Source organism: Eucalyptus grandis, chromosome 9, assembly GCF_016545825.1.
Source record: "Eucalyptus grandis isolate ANBG69807.140 chromosome 9, ASM1654582v1, whole genome shotgun sequence".
Taxonomy (NCBI): domain Eukaryota; kingdom Viridiplantae; phylum Streptophyta; class Magnoliopsida; order Myrtales; family Myrtaceae; genus Eucalyptus; species Eucalyptus grandis.
The window spans coordinates 36,346,907-36,364,541 of NC_052620.1; the positions used below are offsets into that span (position 1 = coordinate 36,346,907).

Below are 17,635 nucleotides of genomic sequence, written 5' to 3' on the forward strand. Positions count from 1 at the left end.
TGGCCCAAATTGATTAGCAAGCACCGTATCTATTTCTCTGTGAGATATACACAAAATCATCGTTGACTAGTTCAAAACCGGATTTGGTATAAAAAATTTAGGGAAGTTAAAACTGGGAAAATATTAATTTAATATTAAATTAAATATTTACGCATAGTAGGCTCAAGATGAAAGAGAAATCATGACTGAATGGAGAGAAGGCACTTCTAGAATTCTCTCCCTTCCGTCTAGGTCAACCAACCACCAGCTCACCATCTGCAGAATCCTTCTGTCTTTGGCCCCGTATAATTCGAGGCCTCTTGTCTCTTGTCTCCTCTTATGTTCTTCATACCCCGCGCGCCGCCCCCCCAAGACAGAAGCAAGCTGTGAGAGAGAAAGAGAGAGAAAGAGAGAGAGAGAGAGAGAGAGAGAGAGAATGGAATCGCTCGATGATACTGAAGCAACCCTGAGAGGCCAAGCGCACATATGGAAGCACATGTTCGCATTCGTCGACTCGATGGCGCTGAAATGTGCGGTCGAGCTCCGAATACCTGACATCATCCACTCTTATGGTGGCGGGCCTGTCACCCTAGTCTAGATAGCCTCCCGCATTCCCTCCCCATCCCCCGGAACCACATACCTCGCACGCATCATGAGACTCCTTGTCCGCAAGAACATCTTCTCCGCGCATCGTCGCCAACCCGACGGCAGCCAGGAGAGTCACGAGATGCTCTACAGCCTCAACCAATCATCTAGATGGCTCCTTCAGGGACCCGGGTCTGAGAACAGCCTCGCACCGATGGTGCTGATGGAAGACCACCAGTGGCTGATGTCCCCGTGGCATTGCCTCGGCGACTGCGTCAGGACCGGTGGGGTCGCATTTGAGATAGCTCACGGCCGCAAGATTTGGGACTTCGCATCAGAGAATCCCGAGTTCAACCACTTGTTCAACGATGGGATGGCGTGTACGAGCAAGATCTTGGTCAAGGCTATTGTGGAAGGGTATAAGCATGGTTTTGAGAGCATTGGATCTTTGGTTGATGTCGGCGGGGGACCGGGGGCAGTGGCCGAGATCATTAAGTCGTATCCACACATTCAGGGGATTAATTTCGATCTGCCTCACGTCGTTGCGACGGCGCCGGCGCACGCTGGAGTCACTCATGTTGGAGGAGACATGTTTGAGACCATACCACATGCTGATGCAGTTTTCATGAAGGTGAGTTTTATTGTCAAAGAAATTGTCAATCTGTTTTGCGGAAAACATTTTTGGGGAAACATTTTCCCTATTTTCTGGTATTGGGTTGGCTTAGGAAAATTAGTCAATGGCTAATGTTTTCCTACCAAAAGTTAAACTCAGAAAAATAATTTCTTCTTAAAAAAAAAAAACTAGAAAGTGCTTTTCAAAATATAACTAAATATCAGTATTTGAACATGAAACTCTATGCTTAAGTATGGTAACCTCTTGGTTCCCAGCATTTAGGATAAATAGAACAGAGTAATCCCACAAAATCTCACACAATATTACAGTTGAAAGTCAAGCTTAAGATTTTTGTGTCTTCCTCGGCTAGTCTCCAGCCACGAAGATAGCCAACGAGCTTGGGCCACCTCAAATCAGGCAAGCTTGCGGCCTTTAGCGGCAAGGCTTGAGCGTCACTAGATTGGGCAAACTCGTGACTTCTAGCGGCAAGGCTCGAGCTTCACCAAATTGGGTGAGCTCGCAACCTCAGGCCAGCAAGACTTGAGCTCGCCTGTGACTTGTCACTAGCCCATTATTGTGGTCGGCAACTAGCCAAAGAAGAAGCAAAAAGGAAAATGAAAAGAAAAGTATAAAAATAAAAATAATTTTTAAAAAATACGATTTTTTGATAATTTTCCCTATCAGATCTTTCTTATCAAATGAAGGAAAATATTTTCCAAGTCTTCACGTTCATCCATATATTGGAAATAAATTCTTTTTCCAGTAAAATGACATTGTAAAAAAAATTAGCAAAAATGATATGTTTTCTATGAAACAAACAAATCCAAAATACACATGGTAATTAATTTGTGGTTATGCATTTTTCCTATGCCACGTGATTAAATTTTCATTTTTGTCCTTTTGATGTGTGTTCTTTTCCTTGTTGGAATCCTTTTGATGCGTTAAAAGGATTGAAATTCTTGACAACCGGTAATAATTCTGTTTGAGTGATACCGTAATCAAGGGAAACTTTATTTAGAGTTCACACGTATCCTATGGGGACAAGTCTATTTGGATGATTAATTGCGTAGACATCGTAACGAGACTCACGTAATAAAAAGTTTATGAACCACATAATAACTTCCCCGGTCAATGTGCATCTTTTCATTTTATTTTATTTTATTTTTTGATCGGTTTATCTTTTCATTTTGTGAAGTGCATATTTGGCTCTTCAATTGGCACTGGCCTGGCCAAGTAGAATGAGTTTAATGTGTTGAGTTACACATGCCCGCCAGCTACTCCGGACCTTTTCGACCCCTTTCTAAGTGATGTGCAATCAACCCGTCGCATCGTCACCGACCCTCCTCTTCGACCACCCCTATCTACATCCTCTTTCTAAAGTGATGTGCAATCAATCCGTCGCATCGTCAACAACCCTCCTCTTCGACCACTCACATCTACATCCTCTCTCTCTCTCTCTCTCTCTCTCTCTCTCCCCGCGTCTCAATCTCCTTTATCGTGACCTTAGGCAACCATTGTCGCAACCGCAAAGTGCCATCGCCCTTGCCTCAAGGAGATCTTAGATCTGAGGTCGCTAAGGTCATGACCAGGTCACCACCTCAGAATTAGAGAGACCGGGATAGAGAGAGAGAGCGCGTCTCAAGCTGGGAGTGGGGCAATGATACGGGCGGTGCGATGACATCTGAGACCTTAGGGCAGTGATGATGATTCAGCAAAGAAATTACACAATGAACAAACTCATCGAGGATAGTTTAAAAAAATAAATAAATAAACCATGATTCACGACTCCAATAATTCTCTTTCTTTTTACAGTGGATCATGCATGATTGGGGCAACGAAGATTGCGTCAAGATACTAAAAAATTGCAGAGAAGCAATCCCAGAAAGGAATGGCAAGGTGATTATAGCAGAGGTTGTGCTGAAACCAGAGGGTGATGGCATGTTTGATGAGATCGGACTAGTGTTCGATCTGCTCATGATTGCACACAGCTCGGGGGGTAAGGAGAGGGACGAACTCGAATGGAAGAAGATCTTGGAGGAAGGAGGGTTTCCTCGCTACAACATTATCAAAACCCCTTCCATGTTGTCCATCATTGAAGCCTATCCACTGTGATTTGGTCACCCAAAAATTATAAATGTCAATTAAATACGAGTCGTGTGATTGATCTCTGAAAGATCGAGATAAACAACCAAACCCACTCGAGCTCTATCCGTGATATGTTGTTTGTGGTCATCTACATAAGGCTACTTTCGTGTTGGATCACATGTTTCCTAGCTCTTTCTGTACTGTATATATTATATGGCCGACATAACGAGTTTTCGTGTGCTAATAAGTCAAATTGAAACTGTGGTTTTCTCGACTCTTGCACTTTTCATGTACTTAGAGGGCAAAAGATTTACTTTGACATTAAAGATACGTGTGTTGTAGTTCATCTAAATTGGTTACCAAACTCATCAACAGCGGAATCGATCTAAAAGAACTTCGTACATCTACATATTTGAATTTTGAGTCATTTAAACCACATTCATACGATCAGCATTTTAGTGTGTCCGTGTACTTTTCTAAGTTTTACGACGTATCCTGTCTTATCTATCTTATACCTATCTTATACATCAGATGGATCTCATGTAATCCAAGGCCAATCTAAAGAAGTCCCAGTGCGTCAGTCCTAATTTATGCGATGATTTAATGTACGTTGCATATTAATTTATCTAATATCTCAACCTATAGATGTTTCAGTGCGCAATTGAGCATTGGAGAACAAGTGTGTCTACACTGTTAAACCTACCAAGCACTATCTTTGACCTGACCTGCATAGTCTATCTTAATCAGTAATGGATCCATGTCTTACGTATAGATGAGCTCAAGCGTTTTAGTGTAATTGCGTGGTTAGATCTAAGAGTCGATCTAAGCTTGTGCAGCGAGAGCCACTGGCGACAAATTTTGTGATAAAATTCAAGAAGCGAATGTACAAGGTTTTGGCCAGACAACCCAACAAAATAAGGACGAGTCCAAGAAAATAAAAGCTAAAAGTTTGTGTGTTTATTGTCCATGTATCAATTGATTGGATGCTACAAATGCAAACAGAAATTGAAAATTTTTGGGTTTATTGTCCTGTTTTAGCTTTCCATTCTTTGGTTATGTATGGAAAGATAGAAATAAAATGACCACAATTTTGGGTATTCACTTAATCTTGTTAGGTATAGGTGTTTTTCTTCTAGTATTCAAGGCTCTTTATTTTGGAGGCGTATATGATACCTGGGCTCCGAGAGGGGAGATGTAAGATTTCTTTCTAACAATAACAGGTACAAATATTAAATCGAGGTACCCATTCTATGATAATTTTTAACAACTTACCCTCTTTCTTTGTGCCTTTAGTGGGCCTAGTATTTCCGGCAATTGCAATGGCTTCTTTATCTCTTCATGTTCAAAAAAACAAGATTTTTTAGATTTGATAGGTGCAAATCTATCTTCTTCTTCTTTTTTGTAGTAGGTGATTCACTACCGAAGCGAAGAAAAGGCTGGATCAAGAAAAGGAGGTACTACAAGCCCTCTGCCCCACGCATCTAAGCAGCTCGCGTGGTTCACCAATTCCACCGACTAGACCCTTAGAGTGATTCAGTCGATAATGTCAATTCAAAATATAGTTTACACTAGTGAAAATGGGAAACCTTTGTGATGAGTTCATCTCAATCTCTATTACCACTATCATGTACATCTCCGTTGGAAGAATGTTGCACTTGGCTATATTTGTTCAAGTCATAGGCTATGTTTGTTTCATGAAAATAAATTATTTGGAAATTATTTTCCTAAAAACGATTGCTTATATCACTTATAAAAATAAATGAACAAATAATACTTTTTCATCTATGTAAATGTTTAGATATAAACTATTGTCGATAACGATAACATCTTCAATTGACTAATTATTTTAAGTGATATAAACGATCATTTTTAAGAAAATATTTTTCAAACCATTCATTTTCCACGAAATAAACAAAACTGGAATGTAGAAATTATATATTACAATCAATGCAGTGAAAATTCATTATTTAATTAGTCATCATTAATTCACGGCTATATTTTTTTCCTCCTTTTTTTCTGGGTGGATCTTGCACAATGAAGATTGTTTGATGATATTGAAAAACTACTTGAAAGCTATGTGAGCCTCGCGGTTTTATTCTTAAGCATACATGTGAGCACTTATATATTTAGGGTACATGAAAGCGAGTTCTATGTTTTCCTAGCGTCCAAATTCTCACATCTTATGAAGCACATCCCTTCTTTGATTAAGTGATCAATGACTTGATTTGAATACAGCAAATTTTATGTCCAAATCACAACATCTTCCAATCTATCAATCTTGGGAATCACGCATGGTCACCTTATGGAAGGAGCCTTACTCAATATATGTGCAAAGCTAAAAAAGTTAGGTATTTCATATTATCACAAAAAAATTAAAAGATCACATCAATTTGCAACTGTGAGTGCATACACATGGCATTCGCAAGCCAAAGTTTATAATGGAATGTAGGATTAGTCCCTTCGAGAATTTATGACTCACTGCATGTTGTTGCTGTCACAGTAAATCAAAAACTATTATGCTAGTAAAGCCATAATATAATATATATATATTCCTCTGATTAGAATTCTAATTGGTGTGCCACAAATATAGGCACGATCCCCATTTAATAGTTAAGTATACGAGCGGATGATGTCTATATTCATAAATGATCACGTCACGGAGTAAAAAAAAAAAGGTTCAGCAATTCATTTCACGGTATGTTCTTCACGGTTGGAGCAACAAAGATTGCGTCATGGTCCTATGGAATTGCAGAAGAGTGTTGCCGAATGAAGATGGGGAAGGTGATCATCGTGGACGCGGTGTTGGGGCTAGAAGGGAACGGGACCGTGTGATGAAATGAACATGGTGCTCAATATGCCCATGGCCATGATGGCGACGAGCACCGGAAAGGAGAGGACCGAAACGGAAGGGAAGAGAGTGTCGCGGGAAGGAGTTTTCCCTCAACAATATCAATTGCGCCGTCTCGGCGTTTGCCTCGACTGTAGAAGAACTCACTTGAAGAATATTCCAGTGAATCACCGTGCGACGGATACTACAGAAACCGAAATGCCTGTAGAGCCTAAGGACTTTGAAGGGCTAGTGAGTTCTAAATAATCCTGTATTTTATTGTAACTATGTTATAGTCCGTGAAATATATGATTATGCTATCTTTCTTATTCAAAAATTTATGTATATTACCGCTATCTTTCTTATGAGAAATTATTGGGTGATAATTTTTAATTTACTGTAAGAATGACAGTCTATTTTACAGCAATAATAAATCATTATTAATTATTGTGGAGTCTACTCTTTTAAAGACTTATGACTCACATCAAGCTGTTATTCTTACATTAACTCAAAAACTGTTATGCTAGCAAAGTCTCTTTCCTATTCAACGAGGCCTATCAGTACTCACTAAATTATTTTCATTGTGCATCGCATACCTTTAATTTGTATGATTTGTATCCTAATTAAATATCAATTAGTTAAAATTATAAAAGGCAACATATACTTCTAAGAAAGAAACAAATTAATTTCTCGATATTAATCCAAAGAAGAACCACTTTAATTTTTAAATGCGAGATGTGATATTTCCTCCGACATCAGGTCTTCCTCTACTACTAATAGATCGAAGATGAAGAAATTATTTGACATGAAGAACAAGAATTCTCCATTGGGGATTATTCAGATATTGTTTTATCTCAAGAACATAGGTCGTTTTCTTCCAAGTGTGGTTTTGATTTAGGAAAATCAAATGTATAAGAAGCCTATATAAGATCAGGTAGCACAGTGTGTAAGGTTTGCGTTCCTTTTGTTCCAATACCACTTGTAAGGTATGCGGCAGCATTATAATGACAACACGAGAAAATTGCAATAAACAACTAAAGACACACTCGCGATATAACATTCAAAATATTGTCTCACTTTCACACAAATATTACAATATAACTTCTCTCACCACACTCAAAAAAGTCAAAGCAAACTAGTTAATGCAAGCACACACTCAACTATTGTATCTTCCCTCCTCGATCACGGTAGAATAACTCGCTCACACAGAGCTACTCTTTCTATCAAGCTGCATTGCCTTTCTCTTACTTGAAACTCACCTTAGCATACAGTGACTTGCTTTTAAAACCTTCACTGTAAGCCTTATTTATAGGTGAAGTTTCACCGCCTCTTGAAGTCCAATAGCCGACTTCAATGTGAAAGGGAGAACCGCCGTAGTTGGCGCCCTCATGGAGGACACCTTTTTTACTCCAGGTGTTAAGTTGCGCTCATCTCTAGACCAACGGCTTGCATGTTGAAATGTGTCAGCTGTCTTCAATGTTTGGAGTCGGTAATCTTATTTTCTTTTACCAGTTGGTTAAGACCAAAGTCCAATTTGGACTTTTCTAGCTTTCCCATATTAGGTGTTGTCTCCAACACAGAGAGCTTTACACTCCCTTGTTTGGTATTCCCGTTCGGTGCCTCAAAGATTTCAACCGGTTCATATAAGACTAAATATAAACTCAACTTGGTGATCCCGATCTATTATTATCAAACAAATACATGCATAATTCGGGATTGATTTGCGGAAATGTAAAGGATTAACATTCCTCCAGCCATTGATAAAAATCTGCAAATACAAAAAGTCCCAAAACCTTGAACAGATGCACGAAGCATGATCGATCTGCAAATATAGAATCATGAGATCTTTCCATTTCTTACATTGCCGACGTCTTCCATCAAGACAGTTGTGGTAACATATTTGGAAAGTATCACATAATAAACATGGGTAATAAATCGAAATTAATTGGGAAAAATGAAATTGGGGTCTACAAATATGGAATCACCATATCTTTATGTTTCTTATGTTGCCAATTGCGACCTACCCTTCAGGGAAAAGAATAGATTTAGGGGTATTGCCTAAAGATCGGGCATATGGTCCATGATTAGGCACGAGCTCTCTCAAGCCCATATCCCGCACGACATTGAGATATTCATAAGAATTTCATAATAAAGAGTCGCCACTTGCCTATTAGGGTTAGTTAGAAACCAAGGAAAACATGGGAGTGTACCTCACTTCCTAATCTAGGGTCGGTGACTTAATTACACTAATTAACTAATTAGTGCCCTTTCAGTACTAATCTTGTTCATTTTAGAAAGAAATTTTGTCAAGCAGTTTGGATTAATTTTAGACCAATCCATTAACACGTGAAGTGATCATGCAGGTATGCAATTATTAAAATAACAATTAGGGCGCGCATGACAAAATTTCTGAAACATAAATCAATTTCGGCTAGAAATTGATTTCTCAATTTATATTCCATAGATAAGTTTCCGAGCAAAGAAACGCATTTGATAATGATTTAAAATTTCTATTTCTAAAATAAAAATTCATTTGATAATATAATAAAATTTCTATTTCTAGGAGCGGCAATGAGTGGCATCTGGTGGCCAGAGTCCAACGTCTGACGACCAACGTTCGGTGTCCGGTGATCAGGAGCAGGCGACCGAAGTCCGAGTCCGACATTCGGCATTCAACACCGGAGTCCAACATTCGGCATCTGGCGCTGGAGTTCAACGATCGGCGGCGGGAGGCCGAAGTCCGAAGTCTAGCGACCAACAACCGGCGTCCAACATTTGGAGTTCGACATCCGAAGTCCGGTGGCGGGTGGCCAGTGGCCAAAGTCTAGCGGCGGGTGGCCAGTGGCCAGAGTCTGGCGGCGGGCGGCGGACATCCAGCAGCTGTTGGCGAACATCCGACGGCCAGTGGTGAGCGATGGACGGTCGGTGGTGGACAGCCGGTGGTTGGTGGTGAGCCTCCGGCATCCAACGATTGGTGATGAGCAGCCAACGACTCGTGGGCGTCCAACATCCGGCGACTAGCGATTGGCAATGGGCGATCGAAGTTCGATGGCTGGCAGCCGACGTTCAATGGCCGGTGCTCGGCGACTGGTGGCCAAGGCCGATGGCGAGCGGCCGGCAACCAGCGGCAAGCCAATGGCGGGCGGCCGACAACCGACAACAAGCATCCGGCATCCCATGGGCGGCAAGTGAGCAATGAGCAATGAAGAGAGTGAAAATGAGGAAAATTTTGATTTCTCATTTTTATTCCAAAAATAGAAAAGCTAAAAGTTTTAACTTCTTATTTCTGCTCCAAATCTATTTCTGGAATAGAAATCTATTCCATAAATAGAAAAATGAAATTGCATTAACAAGTAAATTTATGTTCCAAACATGTTACGGGGAACAGAAAAACAAAGAAATAGATAAACAAAAATTTTGTCATGCGGGCTCTTAGCAGCCAATGAAAGCATTTAAATAAATTGCATGGAAGAGCAAATATTTAACATTAAGGAAAATATAAACACTGATCTTAACTAGACTAAAGGATCAAAATAGCAAAATCATGTGAAGAAGAGTAATTGTCTTTGAAGATAATTAAAATTATAAGGTAGAGTCCTAAAGGCTTACTCAATTTTTGGCACACTTTAAAGTTAAGAAACTTCCATTTTTTAAGAAAATAGCTCAGAAATTTTGTTTTTTAAAATTTAAAAATTTTGACTTTTCGACATTTTTTTTCTAATTTTTCTAATTTTTATTATTATTTAAAAAATCAAAATTTCAACATTTTTCTGAAATTTTTTAATTTTTTATTTTCTTTGAAAGTTTTGAATTTTCGGAAATCTTTTTGATTTTTTTTATTTTTCAAATTTTTTAATTTATATTAGGGAAAATGGGTCCCGACGGGTAAACCCAGTCCGGCCCATTGACCCAACGATGAGCTAGACCCGACCCAATTGGATTAAAAAAGAAAACATTTTAAAAATAATTTTATTTTTAAAAAATTAATGATTTTCATAATTTCTTTTATTCTCCACCATTTTGTCTTCTTCCCTATTTTGTCTTTTCCACTGTACCTTTTCCCTGCACTCCTTCCTGAAGCAAACTTTTGCTTTCTTTTTCCATATTTTGTTTTGCTTTTTAACTTTTTCTGTATTTTTCCTTTTCTTTTATTTTTCATTTGTCTCTACCCCTATGGTCTTCTTCCCCACATATTTTGTCCTCCGTGCATCTTCTTCTCCCCGACGCCTCCTTGCATGTCCTTCCCCGAAACTTCACGTAGACAACAACACCGGCATAGCAACCGACAACCCTTCCACTGTTGAACCACCACTATCTACCGGTTCTCCACTCCGACCGGCGACGACCACCATTGGCCACGAACTTCGACAGCCAAACCATTTTCGAGCACAAAAATTCTTCGGCTCAAGAATACACGATTGCCCCAAGAAAATCACATGAAATCGCAATGGAAACATAAAAGACAGGCATGGTCCGACGTTTGAGATCTTTGACACAAAACAAACAAAACATCATAAACAAAAAGTAAGGTGATGCAGGTTGGAGCTCGCACGAATCGGATGGCCACGAGCTTCGGCCTGGTGTAACCGAGAAAGAGAGCACACACAAAGGCCAAGGGGACTTACCTGGTTCGGGTGGGGCATTGTGGCCGACGACGGCTAACGGACAGGCCACCAACGACGGCAGATCGCTCTCTCGGGCTCACACTCTCCTCTCTCTCTCTCTCTCTCTCTCTCTCTCTCTCTCTCTCTCTCTCTCTCCCTCCTAGACTCTCACCAAAGAGTCCCCCCCTTCACAAATGAGCGAGTCGCTCACTTTTAAGGGCAATCGACAGGTGCGCATGGCCTCTACCGCTGCCAGCTTGTCAGCCAGAATGCTCTTGACCAACAAATCACGCCACCCTCCTGCCGCTCACGATCCCATACTCTTTTGTTGTTGCTGTCCTCTCCCTCCTTTTCTACAGGTTGCATGCGAAGTTGGTTTGAAGGAAGAAGACAAGCCGGGATGGGCCGGGCCAAAGGGAAGGGAAGGCCGGCCAAGCTCAACCGTGCGAAAAGGAGAAAGGGGAAAAAGAAAAATGGGCTCGGCCATGTAGGGAATGAAGGAGGGGCGGGTCGGGCTGAGATTGGATTCAACCCAACCTGACCTCTCTTGCGTGCAATTTTTTTTTAAATTAAATTTAATAATTAGTGATAGTTATGCAAATGCTCCTAATGTCTACCCATAATAGATTTTTAATGAAAACATACACGATGCATTTTAATGAAAGTTATTTATTTTACTCTCTACTTACTTTCCTCTCTCTCTTTTTATCGACTAATTCCTAATTTTGTATGCGATTAAGTCCTAAATAAAATGGTAAAATTTAGGTGTTAATAGTTGCCCCTCTTTGAATGTAGTCTCAGAGAGGTTGCATTTAAAGATAAAAGACACCTAAATTATTCCAACGAGAGAGAGAGAGACCCTAGGTACATAAGCACGCATCAAGTCAACAGAAAGGACTCGAGGCTATGGAAGCACGTCGTGTTGATAAGAGGAAGAAATGACGACCCTGGGCTATAGAAGCACACTGTGTCATAAAAAGAAAAACCTCAGGTTATAGAAGCATGCGGTGTTACAGGAAGAAAGAGAGACTCCGCGCTACAAAAGCACAATGTGTCATAGGAAGACAGAGAGATCCTGGACTATAGAAGCACGCCATGTCATAAGAAAAAATAAACTCCGGGCTACAAAAGCACGCCGTGTCATAGGAAGAAAGAGAGACCCCACACTATAGAAGCATGCCATGTCATAAGAAGAAGAAAGAAATGAGGTCTCACCGTATAACAATAGGTTTCGACCGGGTTGGAAATACATGATTTAAGGAAAACCCATAACCTTTGTAGATGACATGCTTTAAGGTTGACCACGAACCTTTGGAGATGACACGGTTTAAGGCTGACCATGAACCTTATGGTTTTTAGGGAAATACCTACTAACACCTTTGAAACTGCATGGGTTCACTAGGGAAACCTATCAAACTCAGCTTGAGCAAATGTCATTAGGGGAAGCATAAAGAAATGTATCAACAATATTGCAGCATTAATTGAGCGAGCTAATCAAGCTAAGTTCAACTACTTTGAAAAACATTCAATATCGATCAGCATCACATGGCGTAAAATTATCATCTTGCTCAGGGATGTATCATTAATCATCAAATTCTCTATGAGACAAGTTATTATCAAAACAATTTTTACTTGTGAAAAAGGCTTATTAAGCATGCCAAGCTAGAGCTCTTTAGTCAGAAAGGGCTTCTCACATACTTTTGAGAAAATGACTATTTGACCACATCCATTCGTGTGCGAAGTAACTAGTTGATGAGGGTATCTTATATAACCTATGTCAAAGGTTTTCGGAAACATTTGCGATGAGCACAATCTAATTGATCAAAAAGGTCTTTTGAAAAGACCACGATATAGGTTTAGTCATGGGATTACACAAGGGATTATTGTTTTGGGGCCAACTAAGAAACATTTGTTGCTATCTTCATTGGGTTTACAAATCAAGAACCCGGAGGATAAGACAAGATAGAATTGCTTCCACTCCTTCAAGTGGTAGCTTCTTTATGGCATTTCCATTTCCACTCAAACAATCCCAATCAGAAGAGACTTCGAAGAGGGTTGTAATTTTAGATCGAGAGAGGGTCCAAAGGTCTAAAATTTTCAAGAGGGTTTTTAAGAGTTGATAATCATCATGGCATAGTGACCATGTCACTCAATCTTTCAAAATCACTTGGCTTTTGAAATACAGCACGTGTCGAAAGTCCCTTGGCTAATCATCTCCGCATGGGAGCTTTGCTCATTTCTCTAATTTCTTTTGCACTTGCAATGATTTTTTATTATGCAAGCATTTGGACTTTGATAACTTTTCTTTCACATAAGATGCAGCCTTTTTGGGGCCTTACTTTTAATAGGCACACTACTTTTTCATACCTCTTAATTTTTGTCGAACTTTTTACTCTTTGAACTTTTGGAGTTCTTATGACTTTCAAGATGCTTTTCATGTTTTCTCGTAAATGTCAATTGTATAGTGTCAATCCTTATGCCTTGCCCCAGTGAAGGGAGATGATCACCGCTCGGGCTTTAGAAATGAACAATCAAGCCCGAATTGGTTTAAGCAATAGGTGTCAGTGTTTGGGTAAAGAAGGAAATGCTTTTCTTCACCTTGGGATGAGTCAAGATCCAATGAGAATTCCTCTAAAGCTATCACAAGAAGATTGATGCAAGTGAAAATAATTGAATCTTTCTCAATCTTTTGCTCTACATTTCAACCGTAACCTTCTATGTTGGCCCAATGTAAGGTTGTTCTTGACTAGGGTATTTTGAAGAATCATTGATCCAAAAAGAATAACCCACAAAACGAGAAAACAATTTTGAGATAAAAGGGATGTTCAAAAAGTTTGTAGAAAGTTTTTTTTTCTTTTCTCAATCATTCATTTTTGTGTTTGTTTCTTGGAAAGTGCTAAAGATTCTTTTTTCTAATGGAAATGCTCCATTTTTTTCATTTAATTTTGAGAAGAAGGGTACTTACCTGAGGTATGGCAACTCGGTAACCCTGTAAAGAATGTGAAAGAATAGGTTAGTGTAAAAATTTTAGGGATTGAAATGTTGAAACGATACATTATTACCCTTCATTCACTTTTATCCTTTGGGTGCCAACATTTCTTGAATTCACCCGCGTGGATATTTAGTAACTCGACATTACCCTTAACTTGCATTTGCCTTTAAGTGTTTGATGTTTTCATATTAAAGGAAAAGAGATTCATGTCAGAGACGTTATCAAAATGAGCAATTGGAATCAACACAATTTACCCTTCACATGTTTTCATTCTTCAAGTACGAATTTTGCCTAAAGTGGCTAAGATTGATTGAAAAATAGCTATATAGCCCCGATTTTATTTATGAAAAGCACTTTTTATTATATACAACAATTCACAAAGTTCAATTCCTATTTTTTTCAAATGCTCTTTTCAAAGAGACGTTTAATTGACAAGGAGCTTGAAAATTTAAATATGGATCATTAGATGTGTTTTTCAAGATCTTGCTTTAAAAAGGAGAGGGATTGCTCCTTGTTTCCACATTTGAGGATATTGTTCTTTAGATGCTTTGCTCATTTATTCCCTACAAAGAAAAGATTTGATATGTTATTTCCTGCTTGATTGGGAATCATTTAAGAACTATACACATCCCTTTACGCCAAAATGAACAGTCGAGTCTTAGCATGATTCCTTGGTAGAAGGCACTGCTTCTACAGTCAAAGTGCAACTTTTCCCCCATTTATCACCCTGTGAGAAAAGGGGATGAAATGGGTTATTTCCATACTTAATTAGGTTCAATTGAGGAATGATACATCATTTCTTGATAAATTTGACAATGTTGTCCCGGCACGCTTCATTGGTGGGGGAAGGAGAGATTTTTTCTAAGTCAAACGTTGCTCCCCCACTCTTTATTTGACAAACCTTTGTTTTGTTCGAGTCTGTCCTATGCCAAAGAAAAAGATGTCATTTCTTTATGCTAAAGAGAATCAAGTTTATGAACGAAATACATTCTTTTCCAAAGTCAGGTGATCAACATCCCAAGGTATCTCTTATGGAGGAAGGGATAATATTGCCCCTTTGTTTCATTTGAATCTTTCATTGTTTAAGATGAACAGGACTTAATAATGCTCCATCGCATTTGTTGGAACGTTACAAAACTTGGTACTCTTGATGTCTCCTTGACAATAGAAAAGAAAGTCATGTCAAAAACGATATCAGAAATCGATAATTGGAATCGATACAGTTTACTCTTCCTTCGAATTTGCCTTTTTGGATGCTTGGCAACTCCCTTCATTTGTCTCATCATGCAAGTGAACGAGATCAATGGGCTATTTTGGCACCTAAGGCATTTGCCTCATTTCCTTGCGATAAAGCATATAACAAAGTAGCATCTTGTGACATGAATCTCCAAAGTTGATTGCAGAAAGTTCTTGCAGCCAAATGTTCAAATGCTTTAATTGCCAAAATGTGCAAGAGCCCCAGTGCTAGCCTTTTAGTAACATATGATGCGACTCTTAATAAAGCTTGTAAAAAATCTGGTGATGGCGATGCCCGACCTCCAAATAAAGAAACTTCTTAGAATGGAATTCAACTTCGTTTTGCCTCAATGGAAGATTGGCGCTGACGAAGCCTCGACGCATGCTTGGGGCACTTTGAGTTCTCATCAGGAATGGGCTTTTAGTTTCGTAATCGAAGAATGCAACGGCAGGGATACAGTGAGGAGACTAGAAAGGTAACGCAGGTAATCGAGCTGAAGACCGCTGTAAAGCATATGAAAGATAGGTTTCCACTGAGTTGATGAAATGGAAGCCCCTGGTAAGTGAACAACTAACATCTTCTAGAAACTCTTGCAACAACTCAGGAGACAACATACGTGCCTTCGCTGCAACCTCCTCGCTGTCATTCTTCATACCTATCTCTCTCTTTTTTTGTCTTTTAGCATTCACGATTTCTTCAGTTAACCGAAGCATCCCTCCTAGTTTCCTTGCGACTGTAAGGCAGTCCTTTGCCAAAGAGAGGACATGGCCCATTGCTTCTGCCTAGAATGAAGCTCAGCACCTAGATTTGTTTCTTTAGTGACTCAATAACCTTCTCCGAAGTTCTTCGTATGCTTTTGCCATTATGATCTGATCACGCATAATCTTTAATGCAGATTCGTAATTAAGATTCTCATATTCTCTTCTCCATATGTCCTTTTTTTTTTCACAGTGGTCTTGATATTTTGGACCTTTCTTTTGTTGCTTCAACTAGTTGGTCATTTTTCTCTGTTTTGTTGGATGAACTCTGAAGTTCAGAGGACCCTCCTTCCTAGCACATCATCCGATGCTTGAGTTTCAAAGACCTACACTTTTGTCCTTTAGAAGATGTGATTGGCAATCTTAGATGATCCCTTTATTTTACCTATTTAATAAAAATGGATGAACGAATCAGTTGTTATACCAAAAGTCCCTACAAGAACAATTACAACCTTACCATCTCAAAGTATCATTTATGGACTAACTCGAGAAAGCGACTAAGTGAAGAGATGAAATTTTACGCAAGTTCTTCTTAAAACTCTTTTTTCAAAACATTTCGAAGCTAAGGTATAAAAGCTAAGCTCCAAGGGTCCATTTGAAATACTTGAAGGGTTTTATAAAGAATGATGTTTTTTTATGAAATCGAATTTAATTACTCAAAAATGCCAGTTGCATGATTCATAAAAGTGCCGATTGGGCTCGCATGCAAAACTCAAAACTGAAAATATCATTACTACCAAGAATAAAGACAATGATATCATACAAAACACGCTTGTATATATGAGCGTATAAATCCATTCTCATCCTAATTCTAATGTCAACTTCTTGGCATGATCAAGCGAGCGAAGTTCAAGAAGTGTCATCATGCATGACCTATGAAAAGAAGACAATGTTAGTGTGTGAATGAAAAATTGATCTTTCAATGAGGTCACTTATTACAGCAAAATCGAGATGACAATACATGCCCCATAGTCCCTATTATGGGATTTTTGTATTTCACTAAGATTTGTCATAAGAAAAGGGGCATCTTTAAAAGATCGATTGGTGGCTATCGATCGAATGTCCATTCTATTCCAAAAGTTTCATATGCAAAAGTGGCATTGATTTTTGAAAGATTGATTTGTGATTTTACTCCTAGAAAAATGAGATGACTTTTATTTTGAGAAATCCATACACAAAATATTATCTTAATTCCAATCCCAGAATGTAAGAAAAAAAGAATTTGATCGAAAATATGATCTCAATTTTTTGTGCCCCGAAATATAATTTTGACTTGAAAGAATTTCTAAACAAAAAGTGGTTTTGAGCCCATAATTGAAAATTTAGACAAAGTCATATGTTAAGTGGGGCTAGATCAGATAGGCTTGAAATTTATATTCAAGGTTCATTATCAAGAGTGCTTGCCAATTTTTTTTATTATAACCCTACATCATCGAGGGCATTCAATTGATTTCCGCGAATTTCAAAATGAAAGTTTAATAAAAATAATAAAAAGTGAATAAAAAGAAAAATGATACTTACAATGGGTGGTGACTTTTCTCTCTATTTTTTTTTTTTTTTTTTTAATTACATAGATATGCACATGGAATGTGGTTCAATTTATATTCTATACGGCTCAAAGTGGAGCTATGAGATTACCGGACTAAACCGACGTGATCACGATTAGGTCGGGGTTTCCATGACTCCAACTCCATCAAAGAGTCGACCCATGTCGCATGATTGTCAACCAGGGTGGTAACTCTTGACATTAAGAAAGAAATTCCGGGTTGAGATGGGCAACTCGTACTACATGATCATAGGTGTTCACCTCAACACCATCCTAAGAAATCATGTGCAGCCCAGGTTCGGCAGCAAGTCATGTATGCTAGTGTAGTGCAATGCAAAGAATACATACACCACAGTTTATAAACAAGTAGCACTTCAAAATTCAAAACATAAACATTCATTCCCAACTC

The 17,635-nt window shown here is 38.9% G+C and overlaps 1 protein-coding gene across 1 annotated transcript; it reads left to right on the top strand.

Annotated features, from left to right (window-relative positions):
• The first annotated feature begins 341 nt into the window (after positions 1-341).
• LOC120288274 (xanthohumol 4-O-methyltransferase-like) lies at positions 342-3,537 on the top strand. The gene is made up of 2 exons (XM_039302007.1): positions 342-1,195; positions 2,990-3,537. Exons 1-2 carry the CDS (start codon positions 632-634, stop codon positions 3,287-3,289), a joined length of 864 nt encoding a protein of 287 aa, XP_039157941.1. The 5' UTR covers positions 342-631; the 3' UTR covers positions 3,290-3,537.
• Positions 3,538-17,635: the final 14,098 nt, after the last annotated feature.